The sequence below is a fragment of the Trachypithecus francoisi genome, unplaced genomic scaffold (assembly GCF_009764315.1).
Source record: "Trachypithecus francoisi isolate TF-2019V2 unplaced genomic scaffold, Tfra_2.0 Lachesis_group0, whole genome shotgun sequence".
Lineage (NCBI taxonomy): Eukaryota > Metazoa > Chordata > Mammalia > Primates > Cercopithecidae > Trachypithecus > Trachypithecus francoisi.
In genome coordinates this window covers 41,190,901-41,210,103 of record NW_022681453.1, presented here as the reverse complement: position 1 = coordinate 41,210,103, position 19,203 = coordinate 41,190,901, and the positions used below count along the sequence as shown (strand labels likewise).

General features: G+C 41.5%; 1 protein-coding gene across 5 annotated transcripts in view; it reads left to right on the top strand.

Annotated features, from left to right (window-relative positions):
- Nucleotides 1-19,203, top strand: part of SHQ1 (SHQ1, H/ACA ribonucleoprotein assembly factor) — a 377,353-nt gene that overhangs the window by 91,611 nt on the left and 266,539 nt on the right. The window contains exon 11 of one of the 5 annotated variants that reach the window (XM_033210460.1): nucleotides 16,229-17,753. The exons of the other annotated variants lie outside the window; for them this stretch is intronic. Coding sequence (XP_033066351.1) covers nucleotides 16,229-16,766 — 538 coding nt within the window. The 3' untranslated portion in view covers nucleotides 16,767-17,753. Of the gene's footprint in view, nucleotides 1-16,228; nucleotides 17,754-19,203 lie in introns of those variants that run through there. 5 annotated transcript variants of the gene reach the window in all.

The window sequence follows — 19,203 nt, the reverse complement described above, 5'->3', positions numbered from 1 at the left end:
GGGAAAATGCCTATAAAATGATATTGGAAATGACCCATAGTGCTTTACTCATACCTCAGGAACAACCTCAATAGCAATGTACTGTGTGTGCACTTGTGCAAAGAAAAACTTTCTGTGTATAGTGTGCTCATTGAAAGTGATAGCTAATGGATCTTTCTCTAGGCATAGTTGTCAAATTCTTTTTGTGTTTGGTAGAATGCTCCATGCCTTATAAAAGGAAGTTTGAGATGAGGATGCAGTATTGGTGGTCCTGACAGTTTTTAGGAGGAAATGGGTGCCATCCTGGGATCCCATCCACCCTCAGGACTGTCCTCCCCTCTCTCTGGCTTGAGACTTCTTTCCAGGACTCATGGAATTTTTAAGTTAATTTTTATTGTATACATAGATTATAAGTATACAAACAATGAATTCTCATAAAGGAAAACACCATGTAGCAACCACCCCAGTCAAAAAATGTGCCTTAAAGTCACTCCAGGGGCACCATTCATGCACACCCTACCTTGTGACCACTGTCCTGAGCTCTGTCACTAGCCGCTGACTTTGCCTGTTTTTGAACTTTGTATAATTGAGATAATAAATACAGTACATACTCTTTTGTGTGTCGCTTCATTCATTCAGCATTATTTTTGGAGCAATCTGACTCTCAACATCAATTCCTAAAAGTGTCTTTAGGGCACCTTAAAAAAAAATCTCCCAACAAATTGGCCTGAGAGCGTTGTATCCTAAAAAGGAATGCAGCAAGTAATGTAACTCTGTGTGAGTGGGGTTGCTGGGGAGGGTTGGATATTGAGTAGATTACAGATGGGCACGTTTCCTGAGCACTTTCTTCTTGGTCTTTGCTGATCAGACCTAAGACCCAGCCATCAGGGCTCCCTCCCACCCCCAGCACAGTCCTCTCTGTTCCAACAAGAACCTGTGTTCAGAAGGATCTCTTGAATGCTGAATGCTACAGCTCCTAGGCCTGGCTCTCCTACAGAAGAGACACAGGTTAAATAGCTGTTCTTATTAAGTCAGTGGGCTATCCTGACTGGCACCGCGTGGGGTTGTTTGTTTAGGACTCTGGGACAGTACTGCAGCTCTGCCTGAGAGATGGACGCTCCATATTGTGACTGGCCCTGTCCCGTGCCTCTGTGCCATAACCGTGCCCTCTTGTGTTCATCCATGCTTTCTCTGTAGGAAAACAAGGGTTACAGATACTCTTTTAGGTTCAGAATGACTGGGAAGAGGCAGAGCTTTTGTGACATGTCAGTAATTTAATAATTCCAGAAAACTCAAACTGAGCCAGCAGGCAATGCATTACTTTCATTCATTTTGTAGAATAGAATTGGCATTAAGAAACCATAGAATGGTTCTGGGTTAACTAGCTTATGCCATTGTGGCATGCATTTAAGAAAACATTTTGGCCAGGCGCAGTGGTTCATGCCTATAATCCCAGCACTTTGGGAGGCCGAGGTAGGCAGATCACGAGGTCAGGAGTTCGAGACCAGTCTGGCCAACATGGTGAAACCCCATCTCTACTAAAAATACAAAAAAATTAGCCGGCTGCGGTGGTGTGCCTCTGTAATCCCAGCTACTTGGGAGGCTGAGGCAGGAGAATCTCGTGTGAACCTGGGAGGCGGAGCTTGCAGTGAGCCAAGATCACGCCACTGCATTCCAGCCCGGTTGACAGAATGAGACTCTGTCTCAAAAAAAAAAAAAAAAAAAAAAGACATTTCATTGCATATTGTAACAGTGACTGCATAAATATTCTGAATTTTCGAAGTTTTTGCCTCCTATTATATTGTGAAGACCTGTATGCTTCTGCTTCTGCATAACGCAGTCAACACGCCAACACTTGAGTAGTTTCTTGTCTTAGTACTGTGAAAGCAGTATAGCACACACACTTTACATTTTGTAGCCAAAGAAAAATTAGCATTTAGAGCAAACATCCAAAGAAAACATATGAAGTCACTTGACCTTGTCTTTTTTTCTGAGTATGCCAGGAAATTTTGAAAGCAGTTATTTTTTATTCCGCTTTCAACATGGGACAGTGAACTTAAAGGAGATGCCATTTGAAAATTTAGCCAGGACTTCTACTTCCTTACACCTCAGAACTCTCCTCAAATGTTAAGCTCATAATAGTGAATGTCAGTGGAGGGTGAAGGGCAGAGCAACCCAGCTGGTGGTCCAAGACACCGCAAGTAGGCGTCAGGTGAGTGTGCATATTGCCCCTCAGCCCTCGGGATGGCAGGTAGGATGTGGGCCAGCCTGGTGAGTTTACCCAATGCGCCATGCTGGATAGAGACAGTTTTCTGTGTGTTTCGTGATACAAAACACCTTGGGAAGCATTGCTTTAACTAGACTGCTTTTGCAAGACTCTCTGAGAGCATTTTAGTTGAATTGTGAATGAGTAGGAGCCAGCATGGGAATACTTGTGGAAGAGCATTCCAGAAAGAAGGGAACAAGTACAAAGGCTGTGTGAGAATTTGTTGATGTGTCCTTGGGACAGAGAGAGGGCAGTTAGGGGTTAGCTGAGTGGCCTGGATGGGAATCATGAGAGAGCCAAGAGTGGTGGGTTCCAAGTCTTACACAGCCTTGTCTTAAGTGGGGAGTTTGGATTTTTTTTTTTTTTTTTTTGAGACGGAGTCTCGCTCTGTCACCCAGGCTGGAGTGCAGTGGCCAGATCTCAGCTCACTGCAAGCTCTGCCTCCCTGATTCATGCCATTCTCCTGCCTCAGCCTCCTGAGTAGCTGGGACCACAGGCGCCCGCGACCTCACCTGGCTAGTTTTTTGTATTTTTTTTTTAATAGAGACGGGGTTTCACCGTGTTAGCCAGGATGGTCTCAATCTTCTGACCTTGTGATCCGCCCGTCTCGGCCTCCCAAAGTGCTGGGATTACAGGCGTGAGCCACCGCGCCCGGCCGGGAGTTTGGATTTTATTCTGAGTGTTTGGGAAGTCATTGCAGGTTTTTAGCAGGGGAACATTGTGATCATAGTGTAAAAGTGTAGCATTTTGGGCTTGGATGGGAATTAGAAACAATCTAATCTATTCCCCTCATGTTATTATGCAAAGAAAACTTTTGTGTGCCTTGCTGTTGTTACTTTTAGTGGTGTCTATTTTTTTTTTTTTTCCATTTGTAAACTCAGGAACATACTGTGCAATGCTTTCTAATTTCTGTTCTGCTCTAAAGATCTTGATCACTGATGTTCTTCTATATTCATTTCCTAAGGCTGCTGTAACAAATTACCACAGACTGGGTGGCTTAAAACCACAGACCTTTCTTCCTCGCATTCCTGGAGGCTAGAATTCCAAAATCAAGGTGTCATTTGGGTTGGTTCCTTCTGCAAACTCTGCAGGAGAATCTGTTCTGTGCCTCTCTGCTGGCTTCAGCAGTTGCTGGCAACCCTAGACATCGATGTCTCTGGCATTTGAGCACATCATGCCAATCTCTGCCTCCACCTTCACATGGCATTCTCTGTGTCCCTGTGTCTTTACATGTGTTTTTTATAAGGATACCAGTTGGTGGACTGAAGGCCCACCCTAATCCAGTATCTAATCTTGATTACATCTGCAAATACCCTGTTTCCAAAACAGGTGATATTCACAGCTTCCAGGGCTTAGGACATCAACACATCTTTGTGGGGGACACAATTCAACCCACAGTGTCTTCCTTCTACCACCAACTTTATAGTGATACCGTCTCCATTTAGTTGACGGACCTCCACTTAGTTTAATTGAATCCAAACAGCCGTTTCATTTGAACAGTTAACAGGTCAAAATCCTACATCATTAAACAACACTGTTTGCCCTTTTTTCACAAAACAGGTGAAATGTAGGAATGTTGTCAGAATTGTTCACGTCTGATGTGCCCAAATACCATGCTTCATGGAATAGTCATAGAGAAGAAAATGGATTGGAGAGCTCTGCTTCTGCCTGCGACTTGTAGTCCCTATTTCTCCTGTCCTTTCCTATCCTACAAAGGTGTCTTTTACTTAAGCAGATAATTGGTTTCATTCATAATTTATTCTCTGCCTTGTACTAGAAATTATTTAAAGCATTTCTCTCTCTCTCTCTCTCTCTCTGTGTCTGTGTGTGTGTGTAAAACAAGATGGCATAATAAAGGCGAAGGTAAAAGAAGAAAATTAAAAGTAGAAACAGGCTGGACCTGGTGGCTCATGCCTATAATCCCAGCACTTTGGGAGGCTGAGGCAGATGGATCACCTGAGGTCAGGGGTTCGAGAGCAGCCTGGCCAACATGGTGAAATCCTGTCTCTACTAAAAATACAAAAATTAGCCAGGCGTGGTGGTGCGTGCCTGTAATCTCAGCTATTTGGGAGGCTGAGGCAGGAGAATTGCTTGAACCCAGGAGGCAGAGGTCGTAGTGAGCCGAGATCACCCCACTGCACTCCAGCTTGGGTGACAGAGCAAGATTCTGTCTCAAAAAAAAAAAAAAAAGGTAGAAACAAAATGAAACTGGGAGCAAGGAGGGGCTGTAGGTACATTCTCTCATGTTGAGTGAGTCATGGGTTTGAACAGCCCATATGGAACGAGAGACCTTGCGAGGTACACAATTCAAGTGAGGTATACAATTCCAAGAGATTTTCATGGGACTGTTATTTAAATCAGCTTTTGGGATCACAATGAAGCACATTTCAGCAAAAGCATTTCTGCTAGGGAGTAGAGAGAAATGTGGCAAATTTATGAGACCCACATTTCCATCTCTGAGAATTTGATCTGGCCTGGCAAAAATGTAAAGCAGTTGCAAAGCTGGGGTGAACTGTGTTTCTTTCACACAGTTCTTTATGGACATTGTACCTTTCTTAACCTATTTGTCACCCTCACCCTTGAATTTCTTAAGTGGAGGTTGGGGTTGAGCCAAATGGTGGCTTCTCTGCATTTGGATAAACCTTGTGAGAGCCATTCTTTTCAGTATTTACCATTGCCATAGCAAGTTTTTTTTTTTTAAGTCATTTAGTTTTCTCAAAAAATGGATGTGTGTGTATGTGTTTACTAATGTGTGTGGGCAGATGTTTGCATAGGCACGTGTGTCCACATGTATGTATGTATGTACATGTTTGTGGGCACATGTATGTGTGTGTGGGGCACATGTATGTATGTACATGTTTATGTGCAGATTATCCTCAAAAAGAACTGCTGGAGCTAGAGCCTGTCTTCTTGCCTTTAGCTCCCCTGCTTTTCACCTCTTCTGTGCAGAAGAGTAATTCTGATGGAGGACTTTTTAAACATGTAGCTCACCTGTTTATCGTTTGAAGATTAAAGTAAATGATTCTCTATATAATTGTGAACCAGAGGAAACTATATGTGAGTTCACACATATTAACATAAAAAGTAAGACATGTTCTGCTTGAGGTCTTTAGAGTTGTCTTTCTGTGATAATATGACATCTTCTTTGGTCCTCCATGGCTTAAAGAAGGTGCCACATTATTTTCTTATTTTACCAGTAAGGATAATAATAGTACCTATATCACAGGGTTGCTATAAGTACTTCATGAGTTTACCATGTGAAATACTTAGAAAGCCTGCACAGAGTTACTGCACGGGAAGTGCAAGCCTTTTGTATTAACGGATATTGTCAAAGAACCTTTGTCCTTTTGCGTAGCATCCAAGAGGTGCTATGCACTCTTTATTATCACTGTTTGCTGTAGTGATCTGACACTATTGTTCAAATACATCTAAAAATTTTATTCCTTGGCCCAGCGCAGTAGCTTATGCCTATAATCTTAGCACTTTGGGAGGCTGTTTCAGGAGGGTCGCTATAATCTTAGCACTTTGGGAGGCTGGTTCAGGAGGGTCGCTTGAGCCCAGGAGTTTGAGACAAGCCTGGACAATGTAGCAAGACCATGTCACTACAGAAAATTTATACAGTAGCCAGGCATGGTGGTGTGTGCTTCTAATCCTGGCTACTCAGTAGGCTGAAGTGGCAGGATGGCTTGAACACAGTAGGTTGAGGCTGCAGTAAGCTGTGATTGAGCCACTACACTCCAGCCTGAGCAATGGAACAAAACCCCATCCCTAAAAGAATAACAAAAAAATTAAAAATAAGTAAAAATAAAAATTTTATTTCCCCCACCTTCTTGGGATCTGTAGTCTCATGTGTGAGATATATATTAATGCGTTCATGAATATTTGTATTCTCTACTAAAGCACTAATAGGGACCAGAGCTCATAAACTTTTTTGAAAAGTGGCATAGTTGTTGAATCGTTGGAATCGTTTTGAGAGCTTTTATCAATCTAATTACAGGAAACCTACAATTGGCTTTTCATAAAAGGATATGGAGGTCTATTTTGTGATTTTTAAAACCTTTATAGATTTTGTAATATTTCAAGAAGACAGAAGTTATTTTCTGCCAGGGACTTTTGGAAAGTGGTCACTGTCATTTCCTTAAGGAATTATTTGATACTGATTATTTTCTAGCTCCACATTGTATTTTTCCTAAGCTTAGTACATCACAGTCAAGCTGACTTCTCCATGGGAATTAAATAACATTGAAGGTTTCAACAGTCTTTTTCCAAAATTAAATAATTTCTGTTGCTGTCGTAACAACTACCCTGTAAGCGGTTGAAAGAGAACAGGTGAGAGAGAAGAGCCCTTTAAGCTTGGAACTTTGGGATTAATATCTTGTTGCAACTCTTCCAATTTAAGTCACACAAACATTCAAGCTGCATCAAAGTAGCCAGTCATGTCAACTGCATTTATAAAGTGGAAGAATTGGAGTAGATGACTTCTGTGCTCCCTTAAAGAATGAAATTTCAGTGGATCTCTCTAGTACAGTCACCTATATGGGTCATGCAGAAAGTCCTTTCTGAATATTCGTTGAGTTTCTGCACTTAAAAAGTTAGAGAAATGCGATGGTAGTCAAAACTCAAAAATACTCACTAATGAGCAAGCCTCTTAATAAATTTCATCCGCATTGTACTATATCATTTCCTTCCCAGCATCCTTCCCATCCATCTTGCCAGTATTTTTGTTGTTTGACTTCTTGTTGATCATTGATATTGTACAGTGCAAATAAATTGCAAGTCAACCAAAAGATCAAGGATTTCACGAAAACATTGGGAGCGATATGGGGGATGTGCTTGAACCACATGGAATTGCTCACCATAGTAAACAACTGAAGAAGAAAACTCTACAGTAATAGTGAAATTAGTGGAAAATCCTTATTTTGAATATTAAAGGATTGATTAAAGGATTGATTTGAGCATCGCATGATTGAGAGGCCCTTGAGGAAACTGATGATACCTTTGATTTTTTTCTGTAAGAATTACCTTCTCTGATTCTGCTGCAAAAAGACCAACATGACATGATGAATGTTGGATGGTGTTGTAATAGAATTTTGTTAGAACAGTTACAAATACAATTACTATTTGGTTGATTCTTTGCTGTTTTTGAGAATTATTACATGGTTGCAGTTGTAACCTACATATTGTTAACATTGTTAAATATTTCATAAATTTATTTTTGTAGTTTGTAATTTTGTTTCAAGGTGAAGTGTTTGGTTTTTGTTGTTGTTGTTTTTTTTTTTGATACAGAGTCTCCCTCTGTTTGCTGAGGCTGGAGTGTGGAGTGTAGTGGTGCAATCTCTGCTCACTACAACCTCTGCCTCCCAGGTTCAAGTGATTCTCCTGCCTCAGCTTCCTGAGTAGCTGGGATTACAGGCACCTGCCACCACACCCGGCTCATTTTTGTATTTTTAATAGAGACAGGATTTCACCATGTTGGCCGGGCTGGTCTTGAACTTCTGACCTCAAGTGATCCGCCCACCTTGGCCTCCCAGAGTGCTGGGGTGACAGGCGTGAGCCACTCTGTCCAGCCTCAATGTGAAGTTTTAAGCTTATCATCATTATTTACTATTAAATTTTGGTCTCCATTTTAAGTTGGTTTACTTTTTTCTGGTCTATTACCCTCTATTAATGAGCATCTCCACTATTTATTTCAGCTCTACAAGGTGTACTGTGTTACAGTGATGCCCTGTGATGTCCGTCCAAAATTCATGTCCTTGCAGAACCTCACAATGTAACCTTATTTGGAAATAGAGTCATTGCAGATGTAATTAGTTAAGATGAGGTCATGCTAGAGTAGGGTGGGCTCTTAATCCACTGTGACTGCTGACCTCATAAGAAAAGAAGAGACACTAAGACACACACAGAGTGAAGATGGCCATGTGAAGTCACAAACACATAGGAAGAACACCCTGTAACAACAGAGGCAGAGCTTGGAGTGATGCATTTATAAGCCAAGAAACTCCAAGGATTGCGAGCAACACCAGAAGCTAAGAAACGGGTATGGAAGGGATTCTGCCCTGAGAAGGAACCAACCCTGCTAATGCCTTAATTCTGAACTATTAATAGTAGCCTTGGCCAGGTGCAGTGACTCATGCCTGTAATCCCAGTTCTTTGGAAAGCCGAGGCGGGCGGATCATGAGGTCGGGAGTTCGAGACCAGCCTGGCCAACATGGTGAAACCCCGTCTCTACCAAAATACAAAAATTAACTGGGCGTGGTAGTGTGCACCTGTAATCCCAGCTATTCAGGAGGCTGAGGCAGGAGAATTGCTTGAACCCAGGAGGCAGAGGTTGCAGTAGCCGAGATCGTGCCATTGCATTCCAGCCTGGGCAATAGAATGAGACTCTGTCTCAAAAAGAAAAAAGAAAAAAAAAGTAGCCTCAGGAACTGTGAAAAATAAATTTATTTATCTTGTTTTCTGCTACCAGTTTTGGATGGTTTGTTATGGCAGCCTTAGGAAACTAATACAGGGAGTTTTCAGAAAATGATTCTGCTGATCCATGGACCAGATGATGTTTCCCAGAGCCTGCGCCCACAAAATGGCATAAAAGCCAGTTGAAATTTGTATGAGAAGTTGTTTTATTGGCCCAAACTAGGTATGGGCCAATAAGATGTGGGTCAATAAGATAAAGATAAATAACTCTTTATCTTGCAGCCTTCCTTGTATTAAGTTAGTCATTTCTTGTTCGTAGAGATTGAATGTTTTTGTTAATGGCTGCGCTAGAAGTGCTTCTCACTGTTACAGAATAAGAACAGACAGCTCTGTGTTCCTCTGTGCATCCATTGGTATTTGTTTTCCTTGGTGGCTCTCAGATTCAAGATAGAAATTTCACCAGCAACTTCTTCTTAAAGCCAGTGCATTACCTTTAGATCAGGCTACATATGTGTGTTTTGGGCCAAGGAACCTGAAGTTTGGAACTGGTTCTTTTCAGTAGAGAGGAACAATGACATGTTATTATCACAAATGCCCTTCTTAAAAATTTAACTTTTAGGTTCAAGGACACGTCTAGGTTTGTTATATAGGTAAACTTATGTCGTGGGAGTTTGATGTACAGATTATTTTCACCACCCAGGTATTAAGCCGAGTACTCATTAGTTATTTTTCCTGATCCTCTCCCTCCTCCCACCCTCTACCCTCTAATAGGCCCCAGTGTGTGTTGTTCCCCTCTATGCGTCCATGTGTTCTCATCATTTAGCTCCCACTTATAAGTGAGACATGTGGTATTTGGTTTTCTGTTCCTGCATTAGTTTGCTAAGGAAAATGGCCTCCAGCTCCATCCATGTTGCTACAAAGGACATGATCTCGTTCCTTCTATGGCTGCACAGTATTCCATGGTGTATATGTACCTTGTTTTCTTTATCCAGTCTACCATTGATAGGCAGTAAATGCCCTTCAGAAAGAAAGTTGAAGCCGGGCTCAGTGGCATGTACCCATAGTTCCACCTACTTGGGAAGCTGAGGCAGGAGGGCTGTTGAGGCCATTAGTTCAACACTGTAATGTGGTATTACTGCTCCTTTGACTACTGGTCTCCAGCTTGGGCAATGCAGTGAGACCCCGTCTCTAAACCAGACAAAAAAAAAAAAAAAAAAAAAGAAGAAATCTGATCTACTGTTTGGTCCCAGATAGAACCTGAGATTGTGTGTGTGGTACGCTGTGAAATTAAAAGGCCAGGTTAGCCAGTAAGCATCCAGTTTGAACTGTCTGGAATTGCCTCACTGGAGTCTTGTCCTCTGTGATCAATTGTGGGCTCTAGTCTCAGTATGTCATGCCTGGCAGGCTTCTAGGTTTGGGCAGAGGAAATGAAACCTAGTTGGTTACTATAAGATTTATAGTAGACCTGCTATTGCAGGAAGTGGTGAAAAGTTGATTGATAGTTTGAGACAAAACTCTACAGCAAAAAAACAGGATGTATGCTTTCCATTTATACCCAGTTCTCCCTGCCCCTATATGTCAGGCTCCTTTTGCATTTTGTTTTGGTTGCTTCCTAAGGCTGTGGAGGCTTTCCCCCTCCTAAATATAGTCACCAAATGTAAAATAATTGAGGAAATTTCGTATCAGCTTTGCCACAGTAAAGGCATGTACTTTCTGCTGTTGCAATTACTCTTTGGTGGTAGTTACATGTAGCATAACTTGTCTGCAGTCTTTAAGGAGAAATTCTCCAAATAGGATATTATTTCACATATGCAAAAAGAATGAAAGGTCCTTTCTAAGTTACATCATAGGATTACATTTCCAGTAACTTTCTAAGAAAAATCTATTCTGTGTGTGGTTTTATTAAAATATGACAGTAGTGGTATCCAGTTGTCTCTTTTAAATGCAGAGTCTCTTCGTTCTGTAATAAATACATTCTTAACAGGTAGGTGATCCTCACTTAGATATAAAACATATACTATAACTAGCCAGGCATGGGGGCTCACCCCTCTAATCCCCAGCACTTTGAGAGACCAAGGTAGGTGGATCACTGTGAGGTCAGGAGTTTGAGACCAGCCTGGCCAATGTGGCAAAATCCCGTCTAAAATAGCAAAAATTAGCCGGGTGTGGTGGTGCATGCCTGTAATCCCAGCTACTCGGGAGACTGAGGCAGGAGAGTCACTTGAACCAGGGAGGTGGAGGTTGCAGTGAGCTGAGATCGTGCCACTGTACTCCACACTCCAGGCTGGAAGGCAGAGTGAGACTCTCTCAAGAAAAACCCAACCAGATAAACAAAAAACATATACTATAACTAGTAACTCAGCCTATGTGTTTGTTGAGAGTATCAAAATGTACCATGGCCAGGGCTGCAGCTCACGCCTGTAATTGCGGCACTCTGGGAGGCCAAGGTGGGAGGATCACTTGAGCCCAGGAGTTCGAGACCAGCCTGGTGGGCAACATAGGGAGACCCTGTCTTTACAAAAAATGTAAAAATTAGCTGGGTGTGATGGATGTGCCTGCAGTCCCAGCTACTCAGGAGGCTGAGGTAGTAGGATCACTTTTGCCCAGGAGGTCAAGGCTACAGGGAGCCCTGATTGCGCCATTGTACTCCAGAGCCCAGGCAATAGAGCGAGAACCTGTCTCAAATAAATAAATAAATAAAATGGTACCTGATGTTTGTAAGAGTGGTTATCTGATAATGTCATTTGACCAGGATTTTGGACATGAACTAGCCTAGTCTGTTTTGAGTGTGACACTACCTACCTTAAGTGAGCTGCTTTCTGAAAAGATAAGTCTGTCACAGAAGTAGATTGTAGAATTTACACGGAGTGGCAGATTAGAACCAATTCTAATTGTACTAGTGGTTGAAAAAACAAAACAGCTACTCTTTCATGGCTTAATTTTTTTTCCCTACAGGAATAATTTCCCTTTTTGTGAACAGTGATTGCTAGGTTATCTGTGCTAAGTAATTGAATAAAAACAAACCCAACTTTCATTCCTCAGACTGTTGGGGCACATTCTACACCAGTGCTATTTTGAAATTTTAATCAGTTTTTATCCTGGCATTCTTTAAGAATGGGAGAGAGTTCAGAATGTTTCTTCTATTAAAGTTTCTTTCAGAACTTTAATATTAATTTAGGAAGCTAGCCAGCTTGAAGTAGTAAGGGTGGGATAATAAAATAGAAATGAAGCTTGGTGAAGAATCAAAAATCTGTCTGTCTGTCTGTCTGTCTGTCTCTCTACCTGTCTCTCCATCCATCCATCCATCCATCCATCCATCCATCCATCAACCCACCCACCCACCTACCCATCCACCCACCCACCCACCCACTTACTGTGTAACCTGGTAATTTTCAGCATAATATAATGCTGAAAGTGAAAAACTTTTTCCTGAAGGATAAAAGTTCACATCAGCTGGTTACAGACAGGAGTTCCTATTTGGGCCCCTGGATTCAGTTTCACCACTTTTCTGCCTGTTACACTTGATACTTTTAGTCCCCCTGTGTGTGGGGTATGCTTTCTGAGAAGAGCTAGGATTCTAGGGGAGGAGCTTTGGAATTCTACATTTCTACAGGTTTAAAAGACAGGACACAATATCTGTATAATAGATAATAACAAAGATCCAAATAATATCAACTTGAGAATTGGCATGTTTAATATATTCAGCGAAATTCACAAAAATGATTTGAACTTTACCCTTTTCTAAACCTCCATGGATGATGCTTATATGTATACTTCATTTAACATCGTTAAGCTAAATATATTAGTCACAATTTCTTTGGAGGATTCTGGGCTTTGTGCAAGTCAGAACTTGCTCAGTTGGAAGATGCTGAGTGGAGCTCAAATTGGGAAGAAGTAAAGAATGTGGCTTTAAGAAAGGACACTTTGGCCAGGCACCATGGCTCATGCCTGTAATCCCAGCAGTTTGGGAGGCTGAGGCAGGCAGATCACCCGAGGTCGGGAGTTCAAGACCAGCCTGACCAACATGGAAAAACCCTGTCTCTACTAAAAATACAAAATTAGTCGGGCATGGTGGCGCGTGTCTGTAATCCCAGCTACTCAGGAGGCGGAGGCAGGAGAACTGCTTGAACCCAGGAGGCGGAGGTTGTGGTGAGCTGAGATCGTACCATTGCACTCCAGCCCAGACAACAAGAGTGAAACTCTGTCTCAAAAAAAAAAAAAAAAAAAAGAAAAAAAGAAAAAAAGAACACTTTGCAGAGCCTGTGTATTCATGGGAGGTCCTTTGATGGAATGGGAAGAGGGCTGGAGTTGTGAGGCTTGGGTTTCCAGTAGTGACCGCCCCTTGTTAGCTGAGTGAACCTCAGTGGCTCTCCTACCCCTGCAAGCTCCAGTTTCCTCATCTGTAATGTCGGGATAACAATGGTACTGATTCACAGGGTGGTTAATGGAGCAAGCGCAGTGATGTTAGTGGAACATCATCCTTTGTATATTGTTGAGGAGTATTTGTCGTGACGATTAAAATGAGATATATCTTCAGTAAAGTAAAAGCTTTTATTTTATATGTTTTTACTTCTACTATTAGAGGCAGTATCCATTTTCCCAAATTTATTACTCTTTATTTCTTAAGCTGCATGAGAGAACTCCCCTTCATAGAGAAACAGAGTGGTGTACTAGTTCTTAGACAGAACGAACTTTGCAGCAGCTCAGACTGAATCCTTTACCACTGGTAGTCAAGGTTTAAAAATATTGGTGGACATCATCTACAACCATCTTGGGTATAAATGCAAATTATGTTGCAGCCGTCATATTCCATAACTATGCTTTTAAAAATGCCTCAGACTGATAAAAGATTAGCTAGGGGTTATAACGCTTTGGTGAATCATTAACTGACTCTAGTGGATGTCACCTTGGTTTTCCGCTTTACCCTAACCCTTCCCTTTTTCTAAGCACTCTGGAAATTCTGGCACTGAAACCCAGGGCTTTCCTTGCATAAGAGAAAGCTACCCATCAACAATGGTGACTGCCCTTGTTCCACTCACCACACTGTGCCTCCCGCTCACCCTTGGGCACTGCAGTGGTGCTTCTATGGCCTGATTACATGTGTGAAGGGGCAGCAGGGGTTGTGGGGGGTGGGGGGGCAATCCCTGCACAATCTCATTATTGTGCTAAGTATTTTGAGAAATAGCATTTCAGGTACATGTGGACACCCAGATTAAAAAACCATCTTTGTTCGGTATTTCCCATTGTACTGTCAGTTGCACTGAAATGAAGTCTCATTTTCCCAATGTTATGGGATGGACTACACTTTTACAAATGAATTTATCTTGTAAACTCACCCTCATCCAGTTTGTATCAAAGCCACTCAATGTTTTGTACGTTCATTTTATCTTTGGAGTCAGGGAAACATAGAAACCATGTCAGTATGTTTACCACTTTCACTCACTGCCACCTTTCTTCAGTTGTCACATTAGATTTCCCCTTTAGAAGAGTAGTCATCTTTGGAGAATGCCAATTTCTGTCATGTTGGTTCTTTTAGAAACAAAAAACAACTAATTGCATCCAAGTTAATAATGGAAAAGTTTATTTACTCGATACAATGTAATATTATAAATCTAGCAAGTAATTTAGAGGAAAAGAATCTTCGGCTGGGCGCAGTGGCTCACACCTGTAATCCCAGCACTTTGGGAGGCCGAGGCTGGTGGATCACAAGGTCAGGAGATCAATACCATCTTGGCTAACATGGTGAAACCCTGTCTCTACTGAAAATACAAAAAAATTAGCTGGGCGTGGTGGTACACGCCTGTAGTCCCAGCTATTCGGGAGGCTGAGGCAGGAGAATTGCTTGAACCCGGGAGGTGGAGGTTGCAGTGAACCAAGATCGCACCACTGTACTCCAGCCTGGCGACAGAGTGAGACTCGGTCTCAAAAAAAAAAAAAAAAAAAAAAAATCAAAAAAATCTTCTGAAATAATATGAAATGGTTTTCTCATAAAAAGAAAAAGTACTCCATGCTGCTGATATTGCTTTTCCTCCTTGTACATTTTAAGATTGTGAACATTTATACATTTATATAGGTTTAAAAATAAAACAATGGCAGTGAAAAGGCTCCATCACACCATCATCCTGTGTCATCCCCCATAGTTCCAGTTCCCACGCTATCTCCTTTACAGAAGTTACTGTTTTCTGTTACTTTGGAGAGTTTATTGAGAAGTATACAAGCAAATAGAAACATCTGTTTTGATATCTTTCCTGTTATTTTCCCTTTTTATATATATGTAGCATATACATATGGTGAGCCTTTTGTGTTGTTAAGCAGTAAGTCTGGATTGGCCCATGGATAACTTCATTCATTGTACAGCTGTAGGCTATTCCTTTGTATGGATATGCCATAGCTTATTTCACCAGTCAACCAGTCTTATAACAAGGACATTTGGTTGTTTCCCATTTTTAGGTATTAAAAAGTGATGTCATAGTAAATAACCTCAGACCTATGTTATATAGTATGTGTGCTACATGTGTTTAATTTTTAGACATGGGGCTTGCTGGGTCCAGGGTATATACATTTTCCATTTTGAAAGTTATTGCCAAGTTCTCCTTGGGGGTTGTAGCTATTTAATCTGCCTCCATCAGTATATGAAAGTGCCTTTTCTCCTGCAGTCTTGCTAACAGAATAATATCAAATGTTTGGGTATTTGCCAATCTGACATATAAAAAATATATCTCACATACGACTTTAATTTGTGTTTCTCTTATTTGACTGGAGTTGAACATCTAATACATTTAAGAGTTACTTATATTTCCTTTTGTGAAAATTGTCTGCTTGTCCATTTTTCTGTTGGATTGTTATATATCCATTATTAGGAACTCTGTTAGGAGAATTAGGGTTTATTAGAACACACACACACACACACACATATATATATATGCGCTTATTATAGATATATTACCCAGAAGAAATTGATTTTTTTTTTCTTTTTGAGATGGAGTCTCGTTGTGTTGCCTAGCTGGAGTGCAGTAGTGTGATCTTGGCTCACTGCAACCTCCACCTCCTGAGTTCAAGTGATTCTCCTGCCTCAGCCCCCCAGGTAGCTGGGATTACAGGTGCCTGCCACTGTGCCCGGCTATTTTTTTGTATTTTTTAGTAGAGACAGGGTTTTACCATGTTGGCCAGGCTGGTCTTGAACTCCTAACCTCAGGTGATCCACCCACCTCAGCCTCCCAAAGTGCTAGGATTACAGGCGTGAGTTGCCGTGCCTGGCCAAGAAATTGATTTTATTTAGTTGAATTTATCAGTCTTTTGTGGCTTCTGAATTTTGAGTCATAGTTAGAAAAGCCTTCCTCCTTCTTAGGGTCGTAAAGGAAATCAGTGTTTCCCTGTAATACTTTTAATAGCTTTTTAAAAAATATATCTTGGATCTGTTTTTACATACATATCTTGGATCTGTTATGGTATATATCCTGGTGTGCCATTTAAAATATGGATTCAACTTTATTTTTTTGGAAGCTATATACCCTGTTATCCCCAGGCCAATTAATAAATAATTCTAATCTTTGTTCTTAAAATGTTTTCAAGATCCAAAAAGTTGGCAACTCTTGCAGAAGCCTTAAAGGAAGTCTCCCTTACAAAGGCCCAGCTGGGGTTAGAACTGGAAGAACTAGAAGCAGCAGCACTGCTTGTCCAGGAGGAGGAAACTGCATTAAAAGCAGCCCATTCAGTTTCTGGGCAGCAGACACTTTGCTCCAGCTCTGAGGCAAATGATTCGGAGGACTCAAACAGCACCGTGTCATCTGGAAATGAAGACTCAGACTCAGATTCAGAACAAGAGGAACTCAAAGATAGTCCATCTGAGACAGTCAATTCTTTGCAAGGTCCCTTTCTTGAAGAAAGCAGTGCCCTTCTTATTGTTGATGGTGGAGCATGCAGAAACACAGCCATCCAGGAGTCTGATGCCAATCAGGGAAAGCCACTTGCCTCTTCCCAGCCTCTTGGAGTGTCTGGACCTCTGATAGAGGAGCTTGGGGAACAACTGAAGACCACAGTTCAGGTTTCTGAACCCAAGAGCACCACTGCTGTAAACCACAGCAATATGCAGGAGAGAGACACCAAATGATTGACTCTTAGGTGGTTTTATTCGTTGTTGAGAAATACGGTAGATTTGGTTTCATTTACTGAATGAGAATTCCTCATTTTCACTTTGTAGTTTTTCTTAGTATATAGACAGCCTGCTGTATTTGTATCCATATCTGTGGATTCAACCAACTGCAGATCAAAAATATTTAAGAAAAAATTGCATCTGTACCAAACATGCAGACTTTTTTTCTTGTTATTATTCTCTAATACAGTATAACAACTATTTCCACAGCATTTACATTGTATGGGGTCATATAAGGAATCTAGTGATGATCTGAAGAGTACAGGAGGATGTGGGTAGGTTATATGCAAATACTGCACCATTTTTTATCAGGGACTTGAGCATCTGATGATTTTGGTATACTCAGGAGTCCTGGAACCAAGCCCCCACAGATACGGGGACAAGTTTATGACTTTTTTTTTCAATCAGTGAATGTGTATACCTTTTGTTTTCCTTGCTGTGACTGTGAAGATAAAATTCAAAAATATTTTTACCAAAGTGTAGCTAATACTTCAAGCTGAAAATAATAGTTCTACTGCCAGAATGTAGAGCCCATCAATATTTTTATTTTAGGAGGTGTACTTGACATCTGAACTGCACGTATCAAAAGTGTACAGTGTGTTGGCATATGTGTACCCCACATAAAACTGTCACCGCGATTGAAGTGAGGAGCAGATCCATCATCCCCAAGTGCTCTTGGGCCCCGTTATTAGTTTGCATGTCCTAGAATTCTATGTAAATTGAATCATACAATATGTATCCCTTTTTTGGTCAGGCTTATTTTACTCGGTCTAGTTATTTTGAGATTCATCCATGTGGTAGCATGTGTCAAGAGTTTTTGTGTTTTTCACTGCTGAGTACTACTTCATTGAATAGATCTGTTCACTGACCTATCGATGGACACCTCGGTTGTTTCCAGTTTGGGGCTGTTATAAATAAAGCTGTTATGAACATTTGTCTTCATGTGGACGTATGCTTTCATTCTCTTAGGCAAATACCTGAGGGCGGAATGACCAAGCCGTATAGTAGGTACGTGTTTAATGTTTTAAGAAAACGCTGAACTGTTCTCCAGCATGGCTGTACCATTTTACATTCCCACCAAAAGTGATAGTTTATGAGAGTTCCAATCTTCCACATGCTTGTTACTGATATGGTCAGTCTTTTAAACTTTTACCATTTTTATAGATGTGTAGTGGTGTTTCATCATGGAAGTGTCTGTTCAGATCTTCTGCCTCTGTGTGTGTGTGTGTGTGTGTGTTTGCCTCTGTGTATGTGTGTGTGTGTGTGTGTGTGTGTGTGTATGTTTGACACAGGGTCTTACGCTGTCTCCCAGAGTGGAGTGCAGTGGCACAATCTCTGCTTACTGCAGCCTCAACCTCCCAGGTTCAAGCAATCCTAGCACCTCCTCCTTACCACAGGCTTGCTCCACCACACCCAGCTAATTTTTGTAGCTTTTATAGAGATGGGGTTTTGCCATGTTGCCCAGGCTGGGTTTGTGATTTTTTTAGAGTTCTTTTTGTTTGTTTGGTTTTGTTTTGTGTTGTGTGTGTGTGTGTTTTGGGGGGGGAGGGGTGTGTGTTTTTGTTGTTGTTTTGTTTTTTTGAGATGGAATCTCACTTTGTCACCCAGGCTGGCATGCAGTGGCATGATCTTGGCTCACTGCAACATCTGCCTCCCAGGCTGAAGCAATTCTCATGCCTCAGCCCCCCCAAGTACCTGGGACTACAGGTGTGCACCACCAGGCTGGGCTAATTTTTGTATTTTTGGTAGAGACGGGGTTTTGCCATGTTGCCCAGTCTGGTCTTAAACTCCTGAGCTCAAGCAATCTGCCCTCTTTGGTCTCCCAAAGTGCTGGGATTATAGGCATGAGTGACCACGCGCGACAATTTGAGAGTTCTTTATATATTCTGGATACAAGTCCTTAATAATGAGTCTTTTTTTTTTTTTTGCATGCCTCATAGTCTTTCATTGGATGCCACACTTTGTGAATTTTACCTTCTTAGGTGCTGGATATGCATTCTTATATATACTCTCTATCTTTATGTAGCGATGCAGTGCAGTGACATGGAAGTAGTTTGATCCTTACAGATCTCGCTTTGTAATTTGTTAGGCAGGTCTGGCACGGTGCTCAATCTAGGGCAAATCCTTCTCCAGTGCTGATTTTCCTGAGTGCTCCACCATGCCTTATGAATTACGAGTTTTTCAGCCTGGCTGATTGAACTCACACTGTTCCCTGTGTACATACCGAGGACTGTTCTCTAATGTGAGTGTGTGTGGTTTTTTTTTTTTCCTCGAGACAGAGTCTTGTTCTGTCGCTCAGGCTGGAGTGCAGTGATGCGATCTCAGCTCACTGTAACCTCTGCCTCCTGGGTTCAAGTGACTCTCCTGCCTCAGCCTCCCGAATACCTGGGATTAC